General features: G+C 41.3%; 2 protein-coding genes across 3 annotated transcripts in view; one reads left to right on the top strand and one right to left on the bottom strand.

Annotated features, from left to right (window-relative positions):
- Positions 1–177: 177 nt before the first annotated feature.
- Positions 178–13,475, top strand: CEP70 (centrosomal protein 70). 2 transcript variants are annotated; one of them, XM_074911002.1, is made up of 16 exons: positions 178–292; positions 755–860; positions 1,026–1,149; positions 1,465–1,645; positions 1,948–2,117; positions 3,340–3,399; positions 3,989–4,088; positions 4,476–4,564; positions 4,918–4,992; positions 6,067–6,169; positions 6,818–6,988; positions 7,642–7,788; positions 8,311–8,479; positions 9,864–9,978; positions 10,929–11,008; positions 11,402–13,475. In XM_074911002.1, the coding sequence occupies exons 1-16, from the start codon at positions 284–286 to the stop codon at positions 11,461–11,463; spliced, it is 1,761 nt and encodes a 586-aa protein (XP_074767103.1). In that variant the 5' UTR covers positions 178–283; the 3' UTR covers positions 11,464–13,475. The 2 variants fall into 2 exon arrangements, with proteins under 2 accessions (XP_074767103.1, XP_074767104.1); XM_074911003.1 differs by lacking the exon at positions 6,818–6,988.
- ESYT3 (extended synaptotagmin 3) overlaps positions 12,806–24,743 on the bottom strand; it is a 33,053-nt gene continuing 21,115 nt past the window's right edge. The window contains exons 11-23 of the mRNA XM_074910996.1: positions 24,588–24,636; positions 23,841–23,930; positions 22,912–22,974; positions 22,749–22,817; positions 21,441–21,506; positions 19,956–20,042; positions 18,973–19,122; positions 17,992–18,431; positions 16,720–16,809; positions 16,027–16,158; positions 14,442–14,547; positions 13,795–13,844; positions 12,806–12,914 (exon numbers count right to left, since the gene is read on the bottom strand). Coding sequence (XP_074767097.1) covers positions 12,878–12,914; positions 13,795–13,844; positions 14,442–14,547; positions 16,027–16,158; positions 16,720–16,809; positions 17,992–18,431; positions 18,973–19,122; positions 19,956–20,042; positions 21,441–21,506; positions 22,749–22,817; positions 22,912–22,974; positions 23,841–23,930; positions 24,588–24,636 — 1,429 coding nt within the window. The 3' untranslated portion in view covers positions 12,806–12,877. The remainder of the gene's footprint in view (positions 12,915–13,794; positions 13,845–14,441; positions 14,548–16,026; positions 16,159–16,719; positions 16,810–17,991; positions 18,432–18,972; positions 19,123–19,955; positions 20,043–21,440; positions 21,507–22,748; positions 22,818–22,911; positions 22,975–23,840; positions 23,931–24,587; positions 24,637–24,743) is intronic.

The raw sequence follows: 24,743 nt of genomic DNA, 5'->3' as shown, positions 1-24,743 counted from the left end.
GCGCCGCCCCGCGGGCGCCCGCCCGCCTCCCTACTCTCCGCTTCCCTCCCCTCCGCGCCGGCGGCGGGCGGGCCGTTACCCACCGCCCTCCCTGCCGGCCCCGCGCCTTCCCGCCGCGGGCAGCACCGTACGAGGCCGTTCCCCGCCGCTGAGCGGGACCTGCTGAGGCTCCGCGTCCCGGTATCCGGCCCCTTTCCTCTCCTGTGTCCCGGCGGCAGCCTGCGGGCGGCGGCGCGGAGCCCGGCCCCCTTCCCCGGCGGCCCGAGAACGGGCGCCCCTCGCCATGACAGAGGTACCGTGGTGGACCTGAGGCGCCTGTTGTTAGTGCTTGGTAGTTAAAACCAGAACGAAGCCAAACAGTAAACCCCCAGAGCAGGCACCCGCGCCCTCTGAGGGCTTCTCTCGGGGCTGGGGCAGGGGGGCGAGGCCCGCTGCACCCCCGGTGTCTTGGAGTTACCTGAGGGACGGTTATTTGGGGGTTTTTAAAAGGTAAACTTTACTCACTGTGTGTATTTCTAATGGTGATCAGGAAAAACTAAGTAATTCCGTATATTGTTAAGTATGCTTTTTATCAGTATTTTTTTCAGAATTCTCACAAGCCCTCCTGTAGTGGCTGGGGATTCTTGGGGGGTTGGCGTTTGTTTGTTTTTATCTGGGGGCATGTGGTATTCTCCACTGCCTGCACAACAGGAATGACAGGAGGCTGTGAGCTGATCTTGAGAAGTCAGGTTTCTGTCTCTTCCCCTTCTCCCAGCTGCAGCAGGAGAAGGCAGAATGGGAAAACTTAAACAAGCTATTAATGCGTCATGGGTTGAAACCAGTGACTCTTTTTGCTTCCCAAAGCTGCAGAAATGTATCAGGTAAGGAAGTGCTAGTTTTACAAATTTTTGTATTTAGAAATAGTAAGCTTAAGTTCATAAGGCATCTCTAAAGCCATTGTCACTTCCAGATGGTATCAGAGATGTGATCCTCTTCAGCTATTAAGAGCCTTTTGTTGTGACTTTGCTTATTTTTTGTATCTCCAGATATGATTGTCTTAGACAGTCAGTCTTCCCTGGGAATAAGACTTGCATTAAAAACGCTAGTGGAAGATGTGGACCGACAGCAGAAAATGATGCAGGGGCTTATGGAGGCTAATCATTCTCTCAGGTGAGATGCAGTGGAAGGAACTTACCTGCTAATGCAAAGCAAAAATATTATCAGTGTTCATCTCTTACCAGGTGGAGCTCTTGTCACACCAGAGGCCTAAGAGCTTTTTCCTGAGATTATTGTCCAATATGCAACAATGTTGGCCTAATTCCTCTTCCATTATTTCATCTGCTGCTTTTTCCCATACCAGCATTATTTCCTGTACCTCCTTCCACAGACTGAGAGTCATCAGATAATGTTGTCAGGCCTGTGCTTCCTTCACTGTCTCTAATGAAATGAGCTTAACTTAAAGCAAGGTTTTATTTATTTTTTCAGAGATGAGATACGACAAGAACGTGGTCGGGCATCTCAACAGGAACAACGGGCTAATGATCTGGAAAATGTGGTGAAAAACATTAAGTCCAAAATTTGTCAGCTGGAAGATGAGACAATAGCTAGAGTTTGCCAGCAACAGAATCAGGTCAAAGAACTTCAAAAAGATCAACAGGTTTCACAGGTAATTCAGATAGTGCTATCTGAGGAGTCAAACTTTTGACTTTTTTAAAAGCTGTGAAATATTTACATTGATCAAAATAAACATGAGTCCTGAGTCTTAGAGTTAGTACACTGTTTATAGCTAAGATTTTTCAATCTTTACAGAACTTTCTAGTTATAACCTAGAAACATACCTGTATCCTTCTTCCACAGTTTCTTCAGTATGGGTAAAACCTAGGTAGTAAGCCTCCTTGGGCATGTACAGTACCATCTCCAGCTTGTGGGTTAGAATAACTTCATAATGCTTCTGTTATCTGTTCCCAGGCAAAATACCAACAGCAGCAAAAAAAGCTGCAGGAACAGGAAGAGATTATTGCCCATTTGCAGAAGGAGCTGTGCAAAGTTGGGATGGAGGAGCAACGGCGTGTTGGCACTCAAAACAAAACGTTTTGTCAGTTTTGCAAAACAGCTCCCAAGTCTCTTCTAGGTCAACGGTAAGCAATTTTCTTATATTGGTAATAACCTGTTACATTAAATGAAGAAACTGATTTTAAAGTGACTTTTTTTGATATTTATATGAAAAAGAAATCTGGAGGCCTTAGGAGCACAAGCTGAAATATTAATTCTTGTAAAGGTTCATCAATGCAGTAATTTTTTCTTGTATAAAGATTATGAGGTGTATAAATCTATGGCAGAAGTTTTTAAAAAAGCAGCCACTGTATACACTAGGTGTCAGCAAAGAGAAGGGAATGGTTCACTCTACTCTGGAACTGCTTAGGTGATCTCCTCCTGGGATTCTAACATTTTAAAATGCAAATTAAAAAAAAGCCTCAACCAGAAAACAACAAACACCACACACCCCCCAAAAAAACCTTCCAGTTTTGGAAAGTGGTTTTTGCAACTGCTGACTGCAGGTTTGCTGTAAAGCTTCTCAGGTACTTTAGGGAAAATACCAAAAGTATTCCAAGCCTGTGTCTCTTGTAGTAAGATCTCTGTAGTTCTGCTGTAATCAGAGATTTGCCAATTCTTAGGCCTCAGGTAGCCATCCCTTTATTGTGCCGATGTCACCTTGTTTCCTAGGCCTGGCTAGTAATGTTTACCAGGGAAGCATTTAAAAGGGACTGTGTGTGCACAGTGCTTTTCTTGTGCCCTCACTGTGTGAGAGGAAGGCTCACTCAGTTTGGTTCCCTGTGCTTTCTCATCTGTCTCTCCAAAACAGACAATCTGAGTGCTCAAGGGGAAAGGCAGTTTCTGAGCTGTTCAGTTTTTTTGTGGCTCACTTTTTTTGCAACCACTTACTTTGAGAGCACTTTTAATTTCTTTGAAGATGGATGTTCTCAGGCTGTGTGGGACCTGTGCTCTCCCGCAGTGGTCGCTGAGCCCTAGCACTCGAGACTGTGCCTCGCCGTTAAGCTTGCTGGGTAAACATAGGCACAAGATGAAGAGGCTGTCAGGAGGATTCAGCTTTTTTCTCCCCTTAAATAATTTTACCACTTTTACGTTAGTACAGAGTTCATGTCCAAAGCAAAAAAAGTAGAGACAACTGTGACCCTATTTGTTTGGTATGAGAGAACACTCACCATTTGAAGCAGTCCCTTCTGAAGTGCAGTGCAGTTGTGTAAGCTGGCAGGTTCCTGTGGGTTGGTTGCAGTACCTTTCAGGCATGATTTTTTTGAGAATACTTGAAATTCAGAATACTATTTTTCTTTTCTTCAGGTCCCTTTGTCTAATTGGTTATTATGAATCTCAAATTAGTCAAATGAAAAAGGAGCTAAGGTAGGTCTCATCTAATGCCTTGTGGTTCCACTGTTCACAGTTTTCTTACTCCCTACTGTTCTTAAATTTTATAATGGTAAATATTCTCTGTGTTCCAGACATCACTAGCATGTAAGAAACAGCAAAGAATTGTAAAGTCATGGAAGTTTGGATTCATCTGGGGAATAACTGTCAGCCAGGCTAAGCAGCTGCTCAGTCAGGAGGCCAGACCAGCTAGGAAGTTGGGGGTATTTAGCCACTTGAGCTAAAAGAATACCAGCTTTTCAGCTCTATCACAGTGCCTGTATGGTACAAAGGAACAAGCAGATACCTGAGACATTCCTATAATTTGAGATTATTATCTTGAAAACTGAAATGAGATTTGCTTGTACTGGAATTTTTCTCAAGGAGTAAGTGCACTGAATTAGTATATGAAACAGCTTCTCAGAAATAATAAAGAAGAGCAGTGAATCTTAGGGCAGAATTTCTATTCTATTTACTTTGCAGTTTATGGAAGCATTTTATCATACATAACTGTGAACTGAACCAACTTAGATCTTTGAGGTGATCGTATTACAGTAAACTGAAACAATTTATGTTTTCCCAATAGGCAATACAAAAAAGATGAAGACCAGGCACAGAGAGAAGAGAAAAATAAAGAAGAAATCTTAAATCTAGATGCTACTCCTAATTATAGAGCACTGCTCACGGTATGGAACTGCTAAGAATAAGTCAGTGCAGATCTCTAAATGGTAACCCTTCAAGAGCCATGCAGAAACGTTTATGTGCTTTTTACTTCTATCTCCATGTCCTTATCGTGTCTTCTTAAGTTGGGGTTCACTGTCTTCTATGCAGAGATTTGGAACTCTGTTGTGAGTTGTCCTTGCTGGGGACCGCATCGACGTCCTTAATCACAGGTTCTCCACCTGTGTTCTGATGCAGCAGGCTCTTGATCTTAGTCAACTAATCCCTTATCCATGCTGTCGTGCTGTATAGGCAAATGGGAACCCTTCTTAACATGTACATATGTTAAAGCGTTCAAGCTTGTTAATTATGGAATGAGTGAAATGAAAGAAATAACACAGTCTATGTTGCAGTCTTTCCAGAAACAACTAATTGAAACAAAAGCCAGGAATGAACAGCTTTTGCTTGAAAATATAAATCTCAAGAAAGATTTGGAAATAAGGTGAGAAAGGATAAGTATCATTCTTTGAAAAGGCACCTTGATAGACTTTGCTTTACAAAGAAAGAAACTGAAAGCACCAGCAATTGTAATAGCATGAAATCTGCCTTTAAAAGTGATCCACAGAAGTAAGATAGGGCAGCAACAGTCGACCTGCCCTCCCTATGCTGTTAATATCAACAACTGCTAATGGTTATTTTGCTCTTTATTGCTGTTGCCACTAGAAATGTTGCAGAATTTCATTTCCAGAATGATGTTGTGACACTGGCAAAGCTTTCTTACTTATTTGCTTGGCTGAGTTTTATAGACACCTTCAAATGCAAGACATGTAATATGGTACTTTTTCTTTCTAACAGACCAACTGCACAGGAGTTAAAACTTTACAAACATCAAGTGAAGAAACTAGAGAAAACTTTAAAGAAAACTATCCAGTAAGTATATTTCTTTAGTAACTTTCATGAACCCTCTGAACTTCTTAAGGCAAAGATGTAATGTAGATAGTAGCTTATAAAGCATGTATGTTATCACTGTTCCTCGGAGCCTGGTTATGGTCAGCAAATCCTACTGTAGCTCTGAAGATTCAGTAGTGAATCTCTGAAACAATGGCATGGTCTCCAAATAGGAGCACAGCAGTGTGTCTTCTTTATTTCATTTTGTCTTTCTGGATTTGATTTGAGTGCTGTTGCAGGCAGTATGGACAGGCCCAAACTGTGGTGGTTGCTGCTTCCGTGAGCTACAAAGCTACTGGTTACGTAAAGGATTACGAATGAGAAAGTACAAGTTATAAAATGTTGCAGCTACTGAAGTTATGTCCATATTATTCTTAGCAATTGACTCTTTTTCTGAAATATTGCTAAGAAAATACATTGAATGTACTAGAGATACAGTATTGTCGAAGTGCTTTTATCTGTAATTTCATTTAATCGTTTGTGCATGTGTATACCGAATGCTAAATACTTTATAGCCTGAAAAAGGCATCGCTTAAAATAAAAAAAATGTTCAGTTCTTTGTTTTACATCATGTATATTTAAATAGCCTTTTATCATGCAGTGGGCATGATTTAGAGAAAGTCATCTTAGACTGGACAAGAAGGGTAGCAAGCTATATATAGTAAGCCGGGAAGAATGTTCAAGCAGAAGCAGATAAAGACTGAGTGTGGAATTTGACCCCTTTGAGTAAAATTCTGGATTTTAAGTCTTCAGCTGTAGTAGAACCTCTGGTAACAGAACAACTGTGTGCATCTATGGTATCCCTTCTAAATTAGCATGTGATCTGGAATAACCTCACCCTGGAGACTTGAGAGAAATTAATGATATTTACATACAGGTATTATATTCTTTAGGTAGGGCAGTTTGATGGAATCCTGTTGGCAGGCATCATAAAATGGAGATTTTACTTTGTAAGTATAAATATATGTGCTACATGCCTAGTTCTTTAATCAAGTTGAAAGTAGTATCTTCTGCTAAGACTGTTTGTGTAACCCACTGTATGTATTTGGCATGTAGATCATCAGGGAGTAGTACTGGAGAGAGAATAGAAGAAAAGAAAGAACCTCAGAGTATCGCAGGAGTAGATCAGCTGCAGGCAGTCTGCCAGCAATACTTACAGGTATGCAAATTTTATCTGTACTGTGTGTAACTAGCACTGTTACAATGAAATACAATGCATGAGTTTTGGTTTTGTAAACTGGAGTGTGCTATTTTGAATATGAGTTCACAACTCCTCTGGATCTGGCAGTTAATGTAGGCTTGTTCTTAATTGTTCTATCTTAGTGTACACTACCTGAAAATACAGCAAAAAAGAAGAGACTGGGTTGGCAAACATCAAATCAATGATTTATCTGAACCCTTTTCAGAAAGGGATTTGTTCAAGGTCTTGGGCAAAAGAGATCTGTACGTTACAGTTTTAAACATGCCCGAGGAGATAGTAGCTTTTACTTTCTTTGAATTAAAAAAAAGCATCTATAATAAAACTTAACAAAATGTAAACAGGGGAAGTAAAAATGCCTCAAGTGGACCAATGTTAAATATCCCTCAAAGGGCAGTATTTGCATTACTTTTACGTATCTTCTAGCTTGTATATTTTTAAATCTTTGAATCTATTGCATATTGAATGCATCTGTAAAATTCATTGATAGTAACTTAATGGAGCTATTTATGATTTAATGTTTAGACAGTCATGACTGTGGTGAAGAGGGGTTTTATTACAAAATGTCATATATATTTGAGCAATAACATTTGTTATTTGGTGTTGAAGGTTTTGTCCCATATTGATTCTGTTTTGCGAAGTCCAAGGGCTCCTCCATTAATATACAGGCGCAGTAAAGGGCCAGTGCAAAATTATATTAAAGACAGTGGACCAGAATGTGGATTTGAGCACCTTCCACTTACTATAGAAATGTGGGCAGATCAGCTAATGGCCCTAAAGGTAATGCATTGTTGTACTTGGCTTTATATTCTTCCTTTAATCTGCCAACCACCTCTCAGTCTCTCCCTACATGTAGTGTTTTTTTTCCATGTGTAGCTTTTGTTATTGTCTGACTTGGTGTTAAATTTTGAATAATTCTGCTTTCCACTTATGTACAACTTTAAAAGCATAGTAAAGTGAAAAATGTACAGTGTGCCTACAGGCCAGAGATGTTCCTCTGTGTACATTGTCTAAACGTTTTTGTTCACTGCCTGAGTCCCTAATAAGACACTTGAGCTTTAGAGTCTATGTACTTCACACCTTAATGACAATGCATTCCCTTTCTTCCTTTTGTCTTGTCAGAACAGTAACTTTTTAATCTAGATACAAGTGAAGTTAATTTTGTTTAAAACCAAACTCGCTGTGACCAATGCTTCTTATTTCACTGAAATAATATATGAAATACCTCCTTTTTTTTTTTTACTATCAGCATTCGTTTTAAATGAAGCAATGTAAGCAAGATACTGTGCTTAAATCCCATGAAAATGAAAATCTTACTGTCTCCAGTACTGGAATGTTTTTGCATATGAGAAACAGAAAATGCCCATTTCTATAATAAAAACAACTTCAAGCATTTACTAAAATCAGTTGTGTTCCCTCCCTCCTTTTAAAAGGATTTGCATAGGTCCTTGAGAAAACTGTCTCTGGAATTGGTGCCCTGGCATACTGGAGATCCGCAGGATAGCAGAGAAACTATACGAGTTGAAGACCTCCAGTTCATAGTAGATGCAATTTTGGAAGAAATAGAAAATAAGGAAAAGGTAATTCTTACCAGGGGTTTATAATGACAAGTTACTGTGGAATTCTTAAATGCGTTCTTCACACAGTGATTTGTGCATTTGAAAGCCTTCCGGGGTTTAAGAAGTAGCTGTTTGAAGACATTCAATAGTCAAAGACTATTTTAACATAATGGATAAATTCACCTTGGGGAAGACTGCTTTAATCAAAGTCATTTGACCAATGATGAATTTGCATTGCCCTGAGTCTCAGGTATTATCCTGTTGTGTCTGTTCCTCAGTCAGCATTGAGAATACATAAGTGTACTTACCAAGCAACAGAGGAGAAAGCTTTCCAGAGTATTTTTGGTTTGCTGCTATTTGTGTCTGAAAACTCTTTTTAAAATATGTTTTCAGATTTAAGAATATTTGAAATGCTGTGATTTAATAAGGGAAGTTACACCTGCTTTTCTTCACAGACTATTCTTAAGAACGTTTCATGGTTTAACATAATCCTTGCTTTGTTAAGCAACAATGTTGACGAGTTATTCTTTCTGCTTGCTACAGAACAGCCAGACACCATCCTTACCAACCCTGTTTGCAATAGTCTCTCACTTCCAGAAGTTGTTTGATGTGAATTCTCTGAATGGTGTTTATCCACGAATGAATGAGGTTTACACAAAGCTTGGGGAAATGACCAACGCTATGAGAAATCTCCATGAGCTCCTGGAACTAGGTAAAGACCTACCACCTTACGTTTGTTCAGACCATTGCCAAAGGAAGAAGATGGCAAGTGAAAGGCTGATCTCTTCATAAAAAACACATTGAGCTGCTGAGAAATGAATAAACTAGGTATATTCTTCACTGTGAAGATAAAAATAGGCTGCTGTGAATTGGCAGTTTAAATAGGAAAACCCCATTATTTGTAAGCCTTTAGCAGTTGCTGAGGAATACCAAGGAGGGAGAAGAAAGGAATAACAGATGAAACTGAATTTTTAAGATATTTTTTCCCCAAAGCTGTTTCCTGTGAGCTGACATCATAATTCTTCTTGAACTTTCATTATTCACTTGGAAGATAACAAGTTTAAGAAAAAAATAACTCAACCTCTGCTGCTCAGTAATTCATTTGGGTGTAATTATGTCCAGCCCTCAGAAACTTCTATCTTACACTGCTAAACTTCAAAGAAGTTACTGAATGTCAAAAGTTACACAAGTTTTGGTGTAGATGGTTTTATATACTACTAGTAGTATGTATACTACTGTATTTATACTAGTTTTATATACTATATAAATTTATATACTGTAGTAGTATATACTACTAAGTAACAGTGTTTTCTGAATGTTGAAAGTGCCAATACTGAGAGGCACACTTAGGTACTTCCCAGTACCCTTTCTCTTCTGGTTTGTACTTCTAGAGAACAGCAGCTGCTGCTGCTCTTGGGTTTAAAGGTTTGGCCACGTGTAAAGGGTGTACAGCCTGAGAGTGAGGCCCCTGGGCTACTTGGGCCTTCTGAGCTGCTTTTGAGGAGGGAAGCAGTCTTCCTGCCTGTAGCCAGCACAAGAGATGAGGAAGTTTCATGTCTCCCTAAATCAGTGGAGCTCAGAGGATGTCTTCTCCAAGCCCAGTTCTTCTGAAATTGAGGAAGAAAAGGGTGAGGAGCCTGTTACCTTCAATCACAGCAGCCAGAGTGGGTGAAATCCAATACCAAAACAAGTTCTGGATGTTCAAAATAGTATTTATTGTGCAGGTTCCCTGTTGGCCTAGTCCCTGCACTGTGCTTCTGCTGTGTTACAGGAACCTAATGAATAACCCTCTCTATAATTTCAGTTGGCTGATTTCCATTGACATTGTGTGATGCACATTAGTGCCATCTCTGCTGTGAAAACACACAGCTCTGACAAGTTGTTCCAGCCACTAAAGGCTGAGAGATTCACCATTCTTAGCTAATGTTAGTTTATTTCTGACCACAGGCACTTTGTTTTCTATGAAAGATGGAACTACACCTAGATGTGTGAAAACTGAATACAATCTGGGCATCTGCAAGAATTGGATTGAGTCTGAAATACTTTCCTGTTATTACTGTTATGAGGGACATGGAGTGTTTTGGTTTTTTCCACAGACAGTTCAGCTCCGCCCACTGTGGTAGTGGATACTGTTGGGAAACTGTGTGACATAATTAATGAGAACGTGACTGAGCAGGTAGAGCAGCTTCTGGGGACCCAAGACATCCACAGGTATGTGGAGCTGTTCCACTGGTGCCATTCTTCAAACATCAAATTCAGTAATTGAGAGAACTGGCTAAAACTGATACTGAAATAAACTTTAATAATTTGTTATGAAGTCAGTGAGCTGTAATAGTAAGTTACTACTATTTGATGAAACACATCTTGAATACTTTTGAAAAGATAAAGCTGGCAAAGAGAAAAATTAAGGCCAGAAGGTTCCAAATCCCCCTGTTGGTTTATGTGGATAAGGTGATCAAATAAGCCTCGATGTGTGTTTCGTAGGAGACAAAGCAAATACCCCACTTAGGTGGGGAGGAGAAAGTGTTGTAAGGTTTCAGCTGTAATTTCGAAGTGTATTAGTTGCTAAGAGAACATAGGCCTCCCGCTACCTACAGACACTTTGGGAACTGGACAAATTCTGTTATATCTATATTCAACAGATGACAGTGTACCTGTACTTGGTGGCAGGCTCTGAGAGCTTGCATTCGGCACACGCTCGGCAAATGTACTAAAAATTAATTGCAGCAGGCAGCAAGTCAGACACATGCCTAGTTCACAGTACTAACTCCCTCAACCTTTCTGCACTCCTCAGTTTTAACTAGAGAATAGCTGCTTATAAAATATTCCTTGCTCCACCTCTGAGGCAGTTATATCAGCCACCCCCAGGCAGTATATTTAGCATACAAAGACTAATGTTCCAGTGCAAAAACTACCTGGTGCCATGTCAGGAGGAAAGGCAGGCTGTATATAGGGCATAAATAGTGAAATTAGAGATCCTCTTTTGACAGCTAACACTTTTTGGCTGCAGGTTTCAGAACTTGAGAACACATTTTTGGTGTAGATAGTTTCTTATACTACTGTTTTCTGAAGAGTTATGACATAGTATGGCAAACAGCCAAGGAGATGAACTTAAAATGTCCTTGCACCTTTTATCTGACAGTCTCACTTACATGTTTCAGTATAATCAATAAGCTAGAAGAACATGAGTGCTTCTTTCCACCCTTTCAAGCTCTCATTCAAGATTTGCTCTGTCTTCTAGGTGAGTAATATTTGCCGCAGTGGTAATTATCTTCATGGTAATACTTCCTCCTAAAACTTTAAATAGCTGACACACGTGTCTTGTTTACTCCTGGTGTGCTAAAACACAAGGAGGATGTGAGGGAAGGTGCCAACTTTTGTCTCACTCTCCTTTTCTTCCCATCATTCCTCAGGAAGTGATGAAAATACTTTGTTTTCATCAAACAGGGGTTTTCATGTATTCAGTCATATTACTCTTAACATAAGCTAAACTGAGTTTTTTCCAGAAGCATTAAAAGGTGTGAGGACTTTATTCACTAGCTCTATTTCTAACATTTTAAGTTAGAATTGTGGCTGAACTTGAAAATGTTCTAGGTACATATGCCTTATTGTTTTGCTTTCCATTCTGTTTCAGAGATCAGTAACCTGGATGATATTTTACCTACTGTGCAACATCTGAAATTGGTAGCTAGTTAACAGTTAGTCTGGTCTTCTCTAGCAAGATTCATCTTACCTGTGAATGCATCTGTTGATGCACATACAACATTACAGCTACCTCTAACCTCTGTTACCTAATCAGGAGTTCCAGAATTTTTGCCATAAATAAAAACTGCTGCATTTTTAAATTTTACCTAATTCTTGTTTCATGGTCAGTTTAAGAAAAACTTTCTATAACCACAACTGGTCTACTCAGTCACAGAAAGAGAACCAGTACATTCCATATCAGTCCGGGAAACTGAACCCAGTGCAAAGCCAGCCATACTGGAACCACTAAGTGTTTTGCATGTTGCTGACACAGTAAGTATGAGATAAAAGTGCTCCAACTGCCTTAGCCATAACACTTCCATCATTTGCCTATCTTGGTTTTCTGGAGAGTCTATTTTAAAACATTGTTTACATTTTCAGATCAGTTTGGGATGCGAACAAGCTGTTATGCAGTGAGCATTCTTTCTGGTAATGGACTGAGGCAGACTCCATTAATGTAATTAGGCAAATATTTGAAACTTACTTCAGGTGGTGGTTTATGGGTTTCTACCTAGCATAAATTTGAAGTTACTATGGTCATATTTTAAAAGTCAGTTTCAGAAAGGCATAGATCAAGTTTCTTATGCGAGACAGAAGTTTATTGTACAGAAACAAGTACACCAAGCTTCCAAAAATATTTTGGTATATTTTGCTCTAATATTAATAAAGCTTAGTTTACAAAACTCTGCTGTTCCTCAGGCAGAATGCTTTACGATCAAGGTTTACAAGATTTTGAAATGTACTGTAACAAAGAACAAAACATGTTAAGGCATCACAAACTAAAACCTTAATGACACCTTGGTAAACTAATCTCCCTGCTTTTGGAAGCTCAGTATGTACACAGCTGCAGCCACAATCTGCTAAGATACTTTTGAACAGTGGAATATCAATTTCTTAGTTTTGCAAAAAACAATTGCTGTTAGAATCTTAAACAGTTGAAGAATGCTGTTTAAAAATTTCTTCTCTTAAAAGTACAATGCTTTCATGTTAAAACAGCATGAATAGGATCCTGGAGAAATGAGGCTGCCAAGCAAAGTAATGATACTTAGCTGACAGTCTAAAACATCTCCAGGGACAACACTTCCTTCAGAGCTATTCATACTTAAGGGTTCTTTGGAGGAAATATGACAGAAACAGCAAAAACAGGACTGACATTTCTTATGATTTAGGGAGAAATCATTCCCAATGTGGGGTGGTTTGTTTGTTTACTTCAGTGAGAACTAATCTCTGAGTAGGATCATTAAATTTACATGTCCTGAGCTGGAGACTGCTTCAAATTTGCAGTGACTGTTCAAAACACATTCATTACAAAAGAGATATGTACATTCATATAAAGTTGAAAAATTAGTAACTTATGTACATGAGATCAGTTTTTCTTGCGTCTACTCCTTGTCAGCTCATACCTGCAAGACAGACATGATAAGTAATTAGAGCAGTTTAAGACTTTTGTTAAAGCTTTAACTGGCACAAGAGAGAGAAGCCAGGCTGCTTCATAGGCGGCACAGCAAAGGTTTCTGAGACAGCCTCAAACATTAGCTCTTTACCAGGAACTCTGGATGTGTCACTTTTTTCCTACTCTCCTAATTGCCGTATCGTTACACGAGACAGATGCCAGCCGGGCCAGGGCACTGGGTTTTCCTCTCCCACTGGCCAGTACTGGCTCAGTGCCTGGGAGGAGGGCAAGCACCTGGACTGCCCACACTGCATTCCTTGGGCTCCATTGAAGGAGAAAGAACTACAGCCATTAACTACAGACATAGGAGGGAAAAAACCCCTGGTTCTTAATCTTTGCCTTAGACCAATGCTTAAGGTTTAAGTCTGAACCACAAGGAACACACAAGCAAAATTGTAAGTGGCTTATTATAATAGTTTCTATAAACGCTTTGTAATTAAAGTTTTATCATATATATATTGCTGATCAGAGTATTAATTTAGTTAAGATCTTTAGCCAAGTTAAAATTTGTTGCAAGGTTACTTTAATAAACATAATTCTTTTACTTATGTGTCCCAGCAGCTTTTATGGCAACTTAAAATATGCTGAAGACTGTAATTTATATATAGGCCTCTTATTAAAACTGTTTCACAGGGCAGGTATTGCATTGGCAACTGGATTAACACACAACTCAGATAAAACTGCCAGATTAGTTCAAGTTAGTCCTGCACTGGCAGGTCAAATATTATTCTTGCCTCACCAAAATGCTGCACCAGCACTGCCAGCAGCCGTCACGCACACTCCCAGCAAAGCAACCATCAGCCTTGGGAAGTACGGGGATGAAAACTTACCATTGTGCAAAACCTTTTATTAAGTCCTCCTGGGACAAGTCAATCCGCACCTTTAAAAATTAAATTTTATTTATTTTTATATTATTTAGCGTATAAATTGATCAGCTAAACTAGACCTCCCCCCTGGGTCAGACCCACTTTCAAGTTCTAGGGCACAAGGGACCTCGCAGGCCACGGGCAGCAGCCAGCCTCCGTGCTGCAGCTCAGTTTCTTGGCAGTCCTACTTGAAAATTTATCTGCCACTGAAGAAGTGATTCCAGTTCATTTTTCACAGAATCCAAGTTGTTCACAGCAAGCCTAAAGCACTGTTGGCAAATTCTGGGTTTTAATCACACATATATCTCGGCTTCATGTTTGCACTACTGGAGCCATTCCCCAAACAGGCAGCAGCGGATCCCAGGAAACATGTTTTTACTTCAGGAGCACCCTTCTGAACTGAAGCAGCATGGCACACGAATCATGTGAGACCACACAAGCTTCCACACAGATACAGCCTGATTTCAGGTGAAAAGCTGGCAGAAGTAGTTGATTCCAGATTGCTAGTCCTATTACTAATATTTAGTTACTAGAATTGCATTTCAGGATTACAGGAATTGCTCTGACTGTTCAGCTCTACTAAATCAGTAGTGCAGCTTCTTTAAACTTACTTTCCCCAGCTCCTTCCTTTCCTGTGAAATGAATGGCCTGCTGTTTTTCACTGCAATATCCAGTGTCCTTTTCTTGACATCTTCCAAAGATTCAAAAAATTCAAACCTAAAAGTAAAGTTTTGAAAGGAGAGACTTAAGTCAAAAGTTAAAATTCCTCTAAGCATCGGTGGCCAGAACACAGAGACAGAATACAGCATCAGTGCCCAAAACTTTTAACAGAGAAGAAAGACACCAAAGACCATTCTAGAGTTAGATTTTATTGACGCTGTAAGAAATCTCTTCCAGGCCTCATGAAAGACTATGACACTGTTGCTCAGACTGTTCATTGTGCTGAGGGAAGGAGGAAACATGCCTCCATGATGAAATGCTACTTACCCTCATTTTCCCCCTTCATGGACAATCAGGATGTTTTCCATGCAACCTTTATTACTCAGAGGAAACAGCTGAGCCAACCCCCCAAGTTTAGAAGTAGGCTTATACCACATTAAGAGAAGACAAAGGCTGAAACCTGTGGCAATTAAATTCTTAATGGCTCTGACTCACACCTCTGGCACACACCATCTAATGCCAAGTGAGTTTTGTCCGTGCTAAATCATTTCAGTTCTGCCCACTTGAATAGCTTTTCCTCAAGTCAGAGTTGTAAAACAGGTAATATGTTTTGGAGCTAAAGTATTGCTCAACCTATTGTGCTTAATTGAGGATGTACAGGACTCATCAATACTGAGGATGAGGAAAAAGGGATGCTGTACCCTACAGCTGTGCTGGCACTACATCAGTGAAGTACATAAGAACAGCCAGAAGCAAAATCCACAGCTCCAGTGTCTGGGCCTGAGTGATAAGATGAAATATTTTAAAGTCTTTTCTCAATTTCCGATCTATACTGACATATACAGACATGACCCAACATAGGAAAAAACAGTCATCCAGGATCACCCATTATTCCCATATTTCACATGCGTGTATCTTTATCTAAATATGGGATTAAAACCACCTCTCACAAGACCTCTGTTTCTAAGCATTACTGTGTTTGGGTTTATACAAAACACATTCTGTTTCAGTGGCAAACCTGCAGGTGTGACAGTGTCGCACTGTCAGCAAAGACGTGGGAGCATTTTACCCTGCTCCCACCAGGTCTTGATGGCAACATCCATCTGTCTGGCCAGAGAATGGTCCAGTCTCACAAGGCTTTGTATTTCTGCCTCTGATTTTTGGAAAGCTGTCAGAATAAGCACCAGAAGTATGAACAGAGAAGCCTTGTGAGGTACCCAAATGGAAGGATTGCCTCTACAGTGAGAACTCAAACATGGTAGGGGAACGTCTGTCTGGAAAGCAGCGAGTGCCGCCTTCATGTGCTCGGATTGGGGAAGGGGGTGGGAATAAGGGGTGCCCTCCTACAGCTGGAGCCCTGCTCAGAGCAAGGCCTAAGTACTTGCTTATCATGGTTAAAGTGCCATTTTTTTCAGAAGATCTGCAAATGTTCGCAAGACAACCCTTAGGAGCAACAGGAACATACCTTATGTAAGCCCTTTTGTTATACAGAGATCATAACTATTTCAGCACCAATCATAATGAACATTTTCTTACTTCTCATCATATTGGGGGTTCAGAGTTTTTTTCTTAACAGAAGTCTTCTTCCTGCTTGTCCATCTTCTATCTGGCAGCAGGTATATACGAACATATGGATCTACTCCACGATTGGAAGAGGGTACTAAGTTTCTGTCAAAAAAAATACAGTGTTGACAAGCAAGGCAGGTTCTACCATTGTGTGTTTTAATACCTTTTCTCTCAGAATCAGACCAACCCTTCATGGGTTCATGGGCCAAAAACATTAATCTTGGGAGCTGGAGCATAAGCAAATACAACTTTAAAGATGTGAAGTTAAACAAAATTTTCACTACGGAGTGTCTGGCCACATATCAGGGTCCCTAAATTAACATTTACAAATTCCATCGTAGATATCAGTCCTTATCATGATGCCTATCATGACATCCCAAGACACACATCCGTTGTCTGTGCTGTTCAGAGGGAGTTTTGGGTGGATGAAAGTTAAAGTATCTGCCTCAGTGAGCACTACTCCCTGGCCTCTCACACACCTGCTACTGGCATTGACCAGAGCTGGCCTTGGTGAGGCTGCAGAGATTGAGATCAGCCAACACTAAGGTGTTTTAACTGGGCAGTTTACACCACACATGGTTCTGCTCCAGCTTTGCTGAACAGAAGCTCAGAGAGCTCTTCCCCTTTCCTTTACAGTTAGACACAAGCAATCATCAGTGTTACCTGCAGCCATTGACCAGCACGACGAGACTCTGCCGTATTGAAGCGTACCGCACCGTCAGCTGAATCTCTCCCAGAGGCATTTCGGTCCCGCTGCAAGACAGTTGCACAGTCAAAGCTTTTAAATGCAGCTATTTAACAGAGCACACACACAGACCAGGACACGAGTTTCAGAAGTTGGTGATGTGTTTTCAACTCAAACCAACTTTCAGGGCACTATTCTTCCTAGCATCCTAAGGCTTGATACCTAGAAAGCAGCTAGACCACCAAGGCTCCAGAGAAACAACCCTCCCATTAGTGCCAGCATTGCCTAGCCAGCCTTCAGACAGGTACCTGACTTCAGTCCCACAGTAGAAACGGCCAAAAAAGCACCTAGTTGGCCTGCTGTAGATGGAGCAGCAACGTACAGGTTAGCATGTTACACAGCTCCTTCGAGGATGTCTGTATATGCAAAATGGGACCTTTTTTATCTTTCGTTCTGCATGTTATTCAAGTGGCCTCAAATCCAAAATACTGCTTAAAAATGGTTTTAAAATGGTTTATAAGTGAGGCCCTGTTCAGAGCTAGAGAATTTGCCAGTTCAGAAGTACTAGACTGAACAGCTGGAGTTTGATGGGTTTGATGTTCAGGTTTATAACTGCTCTGATGCTCTCTTAATTGAGATGGACCTTCTTCGCTACTTCAGTCCATTAAGGATTCTACTAGCTCCATTTTGCACCCCAGGACAGGCAGATCCAGCTCTCTGTCTGCCTCAACAGAGCAGACTACCTGCAGCTTCACACTTAGCACTGCAGGAAGGGCACACGCATGAGCACACCTATGCATAAAAACTTTGTTCACAGCATTATGAATCTTAAAAATCATCGGATAAAACACAGCATCCAGAACCTTAAGCAGCCAGATATGCTTATGAAGAGTTTATGTTTTTACAGAAGTGGGATATTCAGATTTCCAATCTCCTGTTCATAAAATCATGAGTGTTATGGGACCCAGGATATTCAGTGTGAGAGGCTCTTAAAAAATATAAAGCCAAAACATGCAGCACCTCTTAGGAGAGCCAAAGAAGGAGATGGTTTCACTTTACACCTGATCTGATAGTGACCCTGTAATTTACTTTGCTGTTGACTGGAATACTTAAGTCAATTCTTTGTAAGGGGATTTGAGACCCAAGACTCCAAATGACTCAGCAGACTTGAATTCAACTGTACGCAACAGTGACCTATAAAACCTAGACCTTCCCCAGAGAAGAACAGTTCAGCTGGAAGAACCACCTACTTATGAAGGTCCAGATTGCTGCTACTTAATTCAAAGCAAGAAGAAGGCAGAGAACCCAGCGAAGTGACGCTGGGTGCAAGCCTCAGTTCCTGTACGACCGGCAACGTGGGCACTACTGCTGCTCTGGTATGCAACACTGACGATGGGTGATGCTCTGGATTTTGCTCATGCTCTGTCTCATTAAAGCCAGCAATAGTTTCACTTGGTGCAGGTGCTGCTGAACTGTCATTTGTGTCCAGGTCTTCTCCACCATCCTTTTTTGGCACAGCTTCAAGTGGCACAGAGTCTTTGCTCACTGGAGGTACTTTTGAGACTTCTGGTTTTGGTGGGGAGGCAAACTTCTGCTGGTTTCCACCCTTCACGACACGCACGGGACCTTGCTTCGAGGCATTAACACCAGCCTTGACTCTTTGTGGATCAGGTTCTTCAACATTCAAGGCCTAAAAATCACAAGGGAGAGAAATGAGTCCTGCTCCCAAAGCACTACAGTTAATGCCAGCATTACCACCTAGGATGAAATTTCACCACAAAAGTGTAACAGCAGGAATCTGCCATTAGAGATAAAAGAGGCCTATGGGATTGGCTGTGACGTTCTCTTCCCTTATCCTACGGCGTATGTATTTAACACTGTCTAAACACTGATCCAGAGCACGATGAGAAAACAATTCCAAAACATCAGTCTCTCTTAACGTTTAGCAGCTCTGATTTCCCTAGCTTAGATTTTCTCAGTCCAACTTCTTATTGTCATGAGAAGATTTTCAGCAGTGGCACTGCTTTTTTAGTTTAAGGAAGCCTCAGGGATCCCTCTCAGCTCCACCACACATTCTTAATTGCACTTAAGAACCTTGTCACACTTCTACTTTCTACTCCTGTGTGAAGCAAAGCTGCATTTCTCCACACCCACGTTTCATCTCCTTTACCTGGTTAGAATTGGATGCTTCTGCTGGGGAAGCCAAGTGAATACAGCAAAGAACAACTTACCCGCAACACAAGTTTCATTTTAATGAAGCTGTCTGAACTGGAGTGATCCAGCTGAAATCTCTGATCCAGAGTCATGTTTGGTTCCTTAAGTAAGTGGGAAAGGCATACCACTGAAGTACCCAGGGCACTATCCCGATCTTTGTCTTTTATCTTGGCAAGGCAGGGGAAAGAAAAAAGTTATTATTAGATGGCAAACTGGAAAGCATACCACTGGGAACAGCAAAGCAAGAAAGTATTTCAGTCAGAGCTTATTTACTTGAGGATATACAGTCAAGTATGGTTACTTTCAAATGGGTGATGCCAGTATTTCAGGACTGTAACAAATTAGAATGTTTGGAGTAAAAATCCCATTTCAAACTATGCAGAGAAGGAACTACCTTAGCAGAAAAACTAGGTCCTGGGATTTACTTGACTTTGCTTACTTGCTCTGGGGAAAATGTCCCAGGCAGCTGGGATGACCACCGGTCTAAACCTTTACATGCTTTTTAGGTAATAGTTTGTTTAGCCTGTTCAACCTCAATACACCTTCTATGTTCAAATCCACTTCTGTAGCCAAGTGAACAGCCACAGAACTGGCCATAACTGCGATGTATGCTGGTGAGATACAGGGTCTTAACAAGCCAGAACACCAAGGTGAAGAGATAGGACTCTGAGAATTATGAAGATTGTGATTTCTTACAGCAAAATATTCATGGCTTTACTACACACAGAGCTGTACAAAACCTTCTTTGCACTTTGCAGCCAAAAATGTCCCATGTTTTGAACTAAGCTATTGTGCATTACATGATCCTAGAGCAAAGGTAGATACCAGCATCACCTAACAGAGAATAACCTGTGCAACAACAGGTGCTTCTTCCACCTTTTAAGTAGGATGACCCCAGTACAAGCACACAGAAACAACCAGCACAGATCACATCCACCATTAGAGAGATTTCTTCCTATGGATGTGCATTTGCTCTTCAAAGGAAAGGCTGTCCTCTCACCTCAACATGGAGTGACTGGGAATGAGCGCTGTGGACAAAGAAGGTGAAAGCCTGGCCCCACATGGGATCTTTGCTGAAATTGCAGGTCTGCAACAAGAAGATTATGGAATACACATGAGCTTATTCTGTAAGCAGCAAAGAATACCATGACACTGATCACCAGAGAGGGTCACAGTGACCCTCTTGTCCTATTCAGTGATGCTACACCTCAGATGTACTGAGAGAGTGAAATTTCCAGGTCAGAAGCATGCAGAAGCAAAGTCTCTGGCAAAACCAGAACAAGTTCTGTGGGGTGTGGAAATGCTGAAGAACAAGTCTGGTGAGCTGCAGTTGGCCCCAGCCAGTGCTGCCTGGTCCAGCAGTCTGCCTCACCTGCAGCAAGGCACTGCTCCCTGCGTCCCTGCTCTCCACCCAGGGAGAGCCAGAGTGCTGCTGCCAGCCTGCAGGCACCCAGAGTCAGCTCCAAAATCTGCAGCGAGCTGGCAGGGAAGGCTATGAAAGCCAGAGGGGCAGTTTGAGGGGTGTAGAGCTTGTGCAAAGAGTAAGAGGGCACAGCTTCAGCATCATCCACTTCAAGGATGAAAGAGCATAGAACGCCCCCATGGGGGCTGTGGCTGAGGCTGCTTTGTAAAACAGCTGCTTCTGCCAGGCCACGAGTGGTGGCAGCAAGGGGAAAGGAGCAGGGGAAAGCTAGAAGTCTGATCGAGCTTGGGAGAGGTCGGTGATGTGGTGGGGAAAAGGGAAAGCCAAAATAGGTAAAAACACAAGCAGAACCCAATTTCTGGATGGAACAGGTGGAAGAAACAAAGAAAAACAGGCACCAGTCCTGTATGCTTGTGTGTAGCCAACAGGATTCATTCCTATTTGTTGGGTGTCCAACAGAACATAGGGCTGCCCTCACCCACCTCCAGCTGTGGGGCAATAAACATGGCAGCTACTGCAAGGGCAGAACTCAGCTGTTGCTCATATTGATCAGACAAAAATAAGTATTAAATATTGAGAAAGGAACTGAAAGTGGAGAAGATCTGGATACATCTTGCCCAGGTTAAAAAAACAAACAAACAAACAAAAAAAACCCCAGTAAAACTGTGAAACACAGGAGCCAGGAGACTGATGAGGCAACAAAAACCACTTTGATGCAAATGACACTCTGCCCTAAGAAAGCATGAGCCAGATCGTAGACCTATCATTTTCCCCTCTTCAACCCTTGTAGAACTAGAGTATCTTGACCAACATGACCTCATGGCCATGAGCACAAAACCACACACCTGTACAGCAGCTGATCAGACACGCATCAATTGAGCACAGAGACACAGTGCTCCCACATGCTGCTTGACCCCCACCTCCCAGCCTCTGCAGCTACCACCATAGGTACAGCCCCTCACATCAGCTTCGCTAGTCCTACCCTTCCTAGGGGCTACTTGGAGATAGTCACCCATAAAATAGAAAGTATTTAAGGAAAGCAGAAGAGTCAAACAGCCTCACCTTGCTTTTATGAGTCTTGTTTCCTACTGTGAGCAGGACGAAGGAGGAAGGTTCTCGTTCCATCTTCTGTCATTTAATACAAGCAAAAAAAAAGAAAGTAGAAAAAAAAACAGAAGAGACATTTGTAGTTTACAGGAAGCAATATCAAACCACTACTCTTACTTGAAATAAGTCGCTGGAATGCTGACAATAGTTTTCAGCTGTGGAACATCTGAAGAATGCAGTACACAGGAAGGACTCCATCCAGCCATAACACAGCACGGTACTACCCTCCACCATCAAGAGTACACATTTAAGCCAAAGTTTTATGTATTTAGGTCTCAGCAGGGGAGCAGTTAAAAGTCTGTCAGAAGCTGGGAGGAAACAGAAGAGAGCTGAAGGCTCAGTGGGAAGTCTTCATCATTCCTGAATGAAACAGGACTCTCAGAATTGGTTTCCAAGGCTCAGGACTTGCTGTAAAGCAGCAAGAAGCCAGTCTTCAGCATCAAATAACAACTCCTTTCCAGAAGTAGTAATACTGCACCTATTGTGCTGTGCTTCTCTGCACTAATTCTATAGAAGTTAAGGCTGAGGATCTGGTCTTGACACAACGTGGTATACAAAGAGGATACAATGAAGTCCAGAATAAAGGATTATCAGACGTGACGTGTATCAGTGTTAACTCATCTAAATTGTAAAGATAGCACTTATGAGGGGAGCTACTCAGAGAGAATGGGCAGCTTTATGCATTGCTCAGAGCTGTGGTTGTGTGGATCTTGTCCAAGAAAAAAGGAAGACATTATTCCCTATACCCACCATTTACATCACAGTAGCAAAATGCAGTATTTGGGGGAAAAAGTAAACAGAAGAAAAGAAAGAGGTGGCTTCTGAACCCCTCTAACACTGAGGGTGAAGGAGTCTGGTGGTCAGTCTCCAATGGACAGGAAGGTCACCACAAACAAGCATATTCCTCCCACCCCAATGCGAGAGGTCAAGCTGGAACAGCTCAGCATGGAAAGAACCCCTGCAGCAGCAGAAAGCAGAACATGACTTGGTCTGGTGTCAGGAGGCTCTTTGTCCAAAGTATAAAATAAAAATAAAGACAACCCCACACGCAATCAAATATTTCTGCTCTGCATTCCGCCTTGAACCTCCTAGACTTTCACTGGGGTATGGATGGACTTTCAATCACTATTTTGAACACCTGGCCACTTAGATTCTGACAGTGGAGAGACTATTTCTTTTTAATCACAGCTAGTTTCAGTTGCTACGATACCACATAATCCAGAATGTTGTTTTGCAAGCATGGGAGAAGAATATAAATTTTACCTTGAGGTACTTGTTATTTTTGATCTTCTTTGCTCCACATTCACCATTTGAATACTCAAAGTGGTTTTTCTGAATTAGTAAAAAAGTATTTGAAAACAATTAATTTGTGGGCTTTAAAAAAAAGGTTGTAAGTGAAGGTTGCCTGCATGTAGTTTGTACTTACTGGAAGGTTGAAGGCGCTGTCCAAGTAGACTATCAGAATAGCTGTAGACAGCCCCTTCTGATCCTGCAAAGGCCAGGAAAGATAAAACGAAACAAAACACAAGATAGGCATGATCACCCATCAAGGACAACGTAAAGCACAACACAGATTAAAAGGACAGTTTCTGACAGCTAAGCAGCTCTTCACCTTTCTCCTGCAACTTGCAATTTAGACGAGCACAAGCCAATACAGTATGACAGTTCTAAGTACACCAGTTAGACGAGGTGTAAGTCTTTTTAATACACTGGCCTTAATGCTCTTCCATGTCTCTAGTGCAGAACTGGTTGGATTCTCCAGTGCAGCAAGACACCTAAACACATGCTCAGCCACATACATCAACATCAGTAATCCAGTGTCAGCAGAACAAAGCCTGGAAACAAATTTTATTCACTTCAGTAGAACTCAAATGCTTTAGCTTGATTATGAAGAAGCAGTGTCCTTGGGAGATGGGCTTTATCCAAGCAATTCCGCTGGACAAGTAAGACACCATTTGGAACCATGACCCCACCAAGCACCAGTGCTGGGTATGCATCTATGACTAGTATAGGTTATACACAGCAGTCCTACACAGATCCTAGATGAAGAGGGAAAGGAAAAATTATCAAAGAAGGGAACTGTGAGAGGCCACTTTGCAACGAGTCAAACAAACCTTTGCTAATTCAAGCAAAAAGAACAGCCAGATTTGAGTTAGTCCTGAATTACCAAGGGACCTGGGGCAAGCAAATGCCCTTTCTCTTCAGGAGTGGCGGAAGGGACAGAAATCACATCAAAACCTTGTCAGACAAAAATAAACTCCCATGAGTTTGCCTGGGGTTCTAATTTTACACACTCCTTTGCTGATCGCTGGAGAGGGATCAGAGCATCTGAGTCCTTTAAGTAAATCTACTCACCTCATGTAGCTTTTCTTGCTCATTTACTAGTGAGAGCCACTCCAGTTTTAAATGCAAGTGTCCGCTTGTTGTCTTACTTAAGGGAAACCACTAAATGAAGACAACAAAGAGTAACTTGGGAACTGTGAGGTAGAATATTTTTAATATATATATGTTGCAGTCAGACTTATGTACAATAGACAACATGAATTGTACTTTGAGTGCCTCAACTTGAATTTTTGACATTTAGATTGTAGCATGTCCATCTACTTAGAAACACAAGCCAGAAAAAACCTAAAATAAGATACCCATATACATGCAAAGCATATGGCTATTTCCAACCAGCAGCAGCACAAGACAAGCACCCCGGCACTGCTTACAGAGTGCTGCATTGCAAGATGAACCACAATATGACCCAATCATTTCTTACCTCAGCAATCAGACTGCTTCACCAAACTTTATCAGTAGCCTTGTACAAAACATTTGATACATACAGGACATGAGGTACCAACACAAGTTATCCCACTGCGGGCTCTGCATAACCTCAGGTCTGTCTAAGGTTGCCAGCTTGATTGTAAAAATTATTTTAATGGCTACTTCAAATTTTCTGAGCAAAAGTATTTTCTTTTTGTGAAAATACCACAGTGCAAGTGTGCAAGGAAGTTTTAAAAGCACACAGAGAAAATGTAGTAGCAAGAGGGAGAGCACAAATGAGTGCACGGAAGCGTACACCACCAACTACATTTAGAAATAAGCTGTGATCTTTACCTCATCAACAGTTCTGTCATTCATTACATCCACTAGGCTTATAAGCAAGCTGAAAGACAAAAAGCAAACATTTCAGTGTATATTTAGACATATAGCATACTGCTGTTGCGGGAAGGAGGGGAGAAGAAATTGCCACCAAAAAAGCCCACATTCATC

The sequence above is a fragment of the Athene noctua genome, chromosome 7 (assembly GCF_965140245.1).
Source record: "Athene noctua chromosome 7, bAthNoc1.hap1.1, whole genome shotgun sequence".
NCBI classification, from domain to species: Eukaryota; Metazoa; Chordata; class Aves; order Strigiformes; family Strigidae; genus Athene; species Athene noctua.
The sequence above is the reverse complement of the archived record's forward strand: the minus strand, read 5'-3'. Positions and strand labels throughout refer to the sequence as shown.

Bases quoted from the DNA above. Each gene is read 5' to 3' on its own strand.
- CEP70 (XM_074911002.1), top strand. The intron at 2,118-3,339 runs GTAAGCAATTTT...TCTTTTCTTCAG, and splicing joins AAGTCTCTTCTAGGTCAACG to GTCCCTTTGTCTAATTGGTT. The intron at 4,089-4,475 runs GTATGGAACTGC...TCTATGTTGCAG, and splicing joins ATTATAGAGCACTGCTCACG to TCTTTCCAGAAACAACTAAT.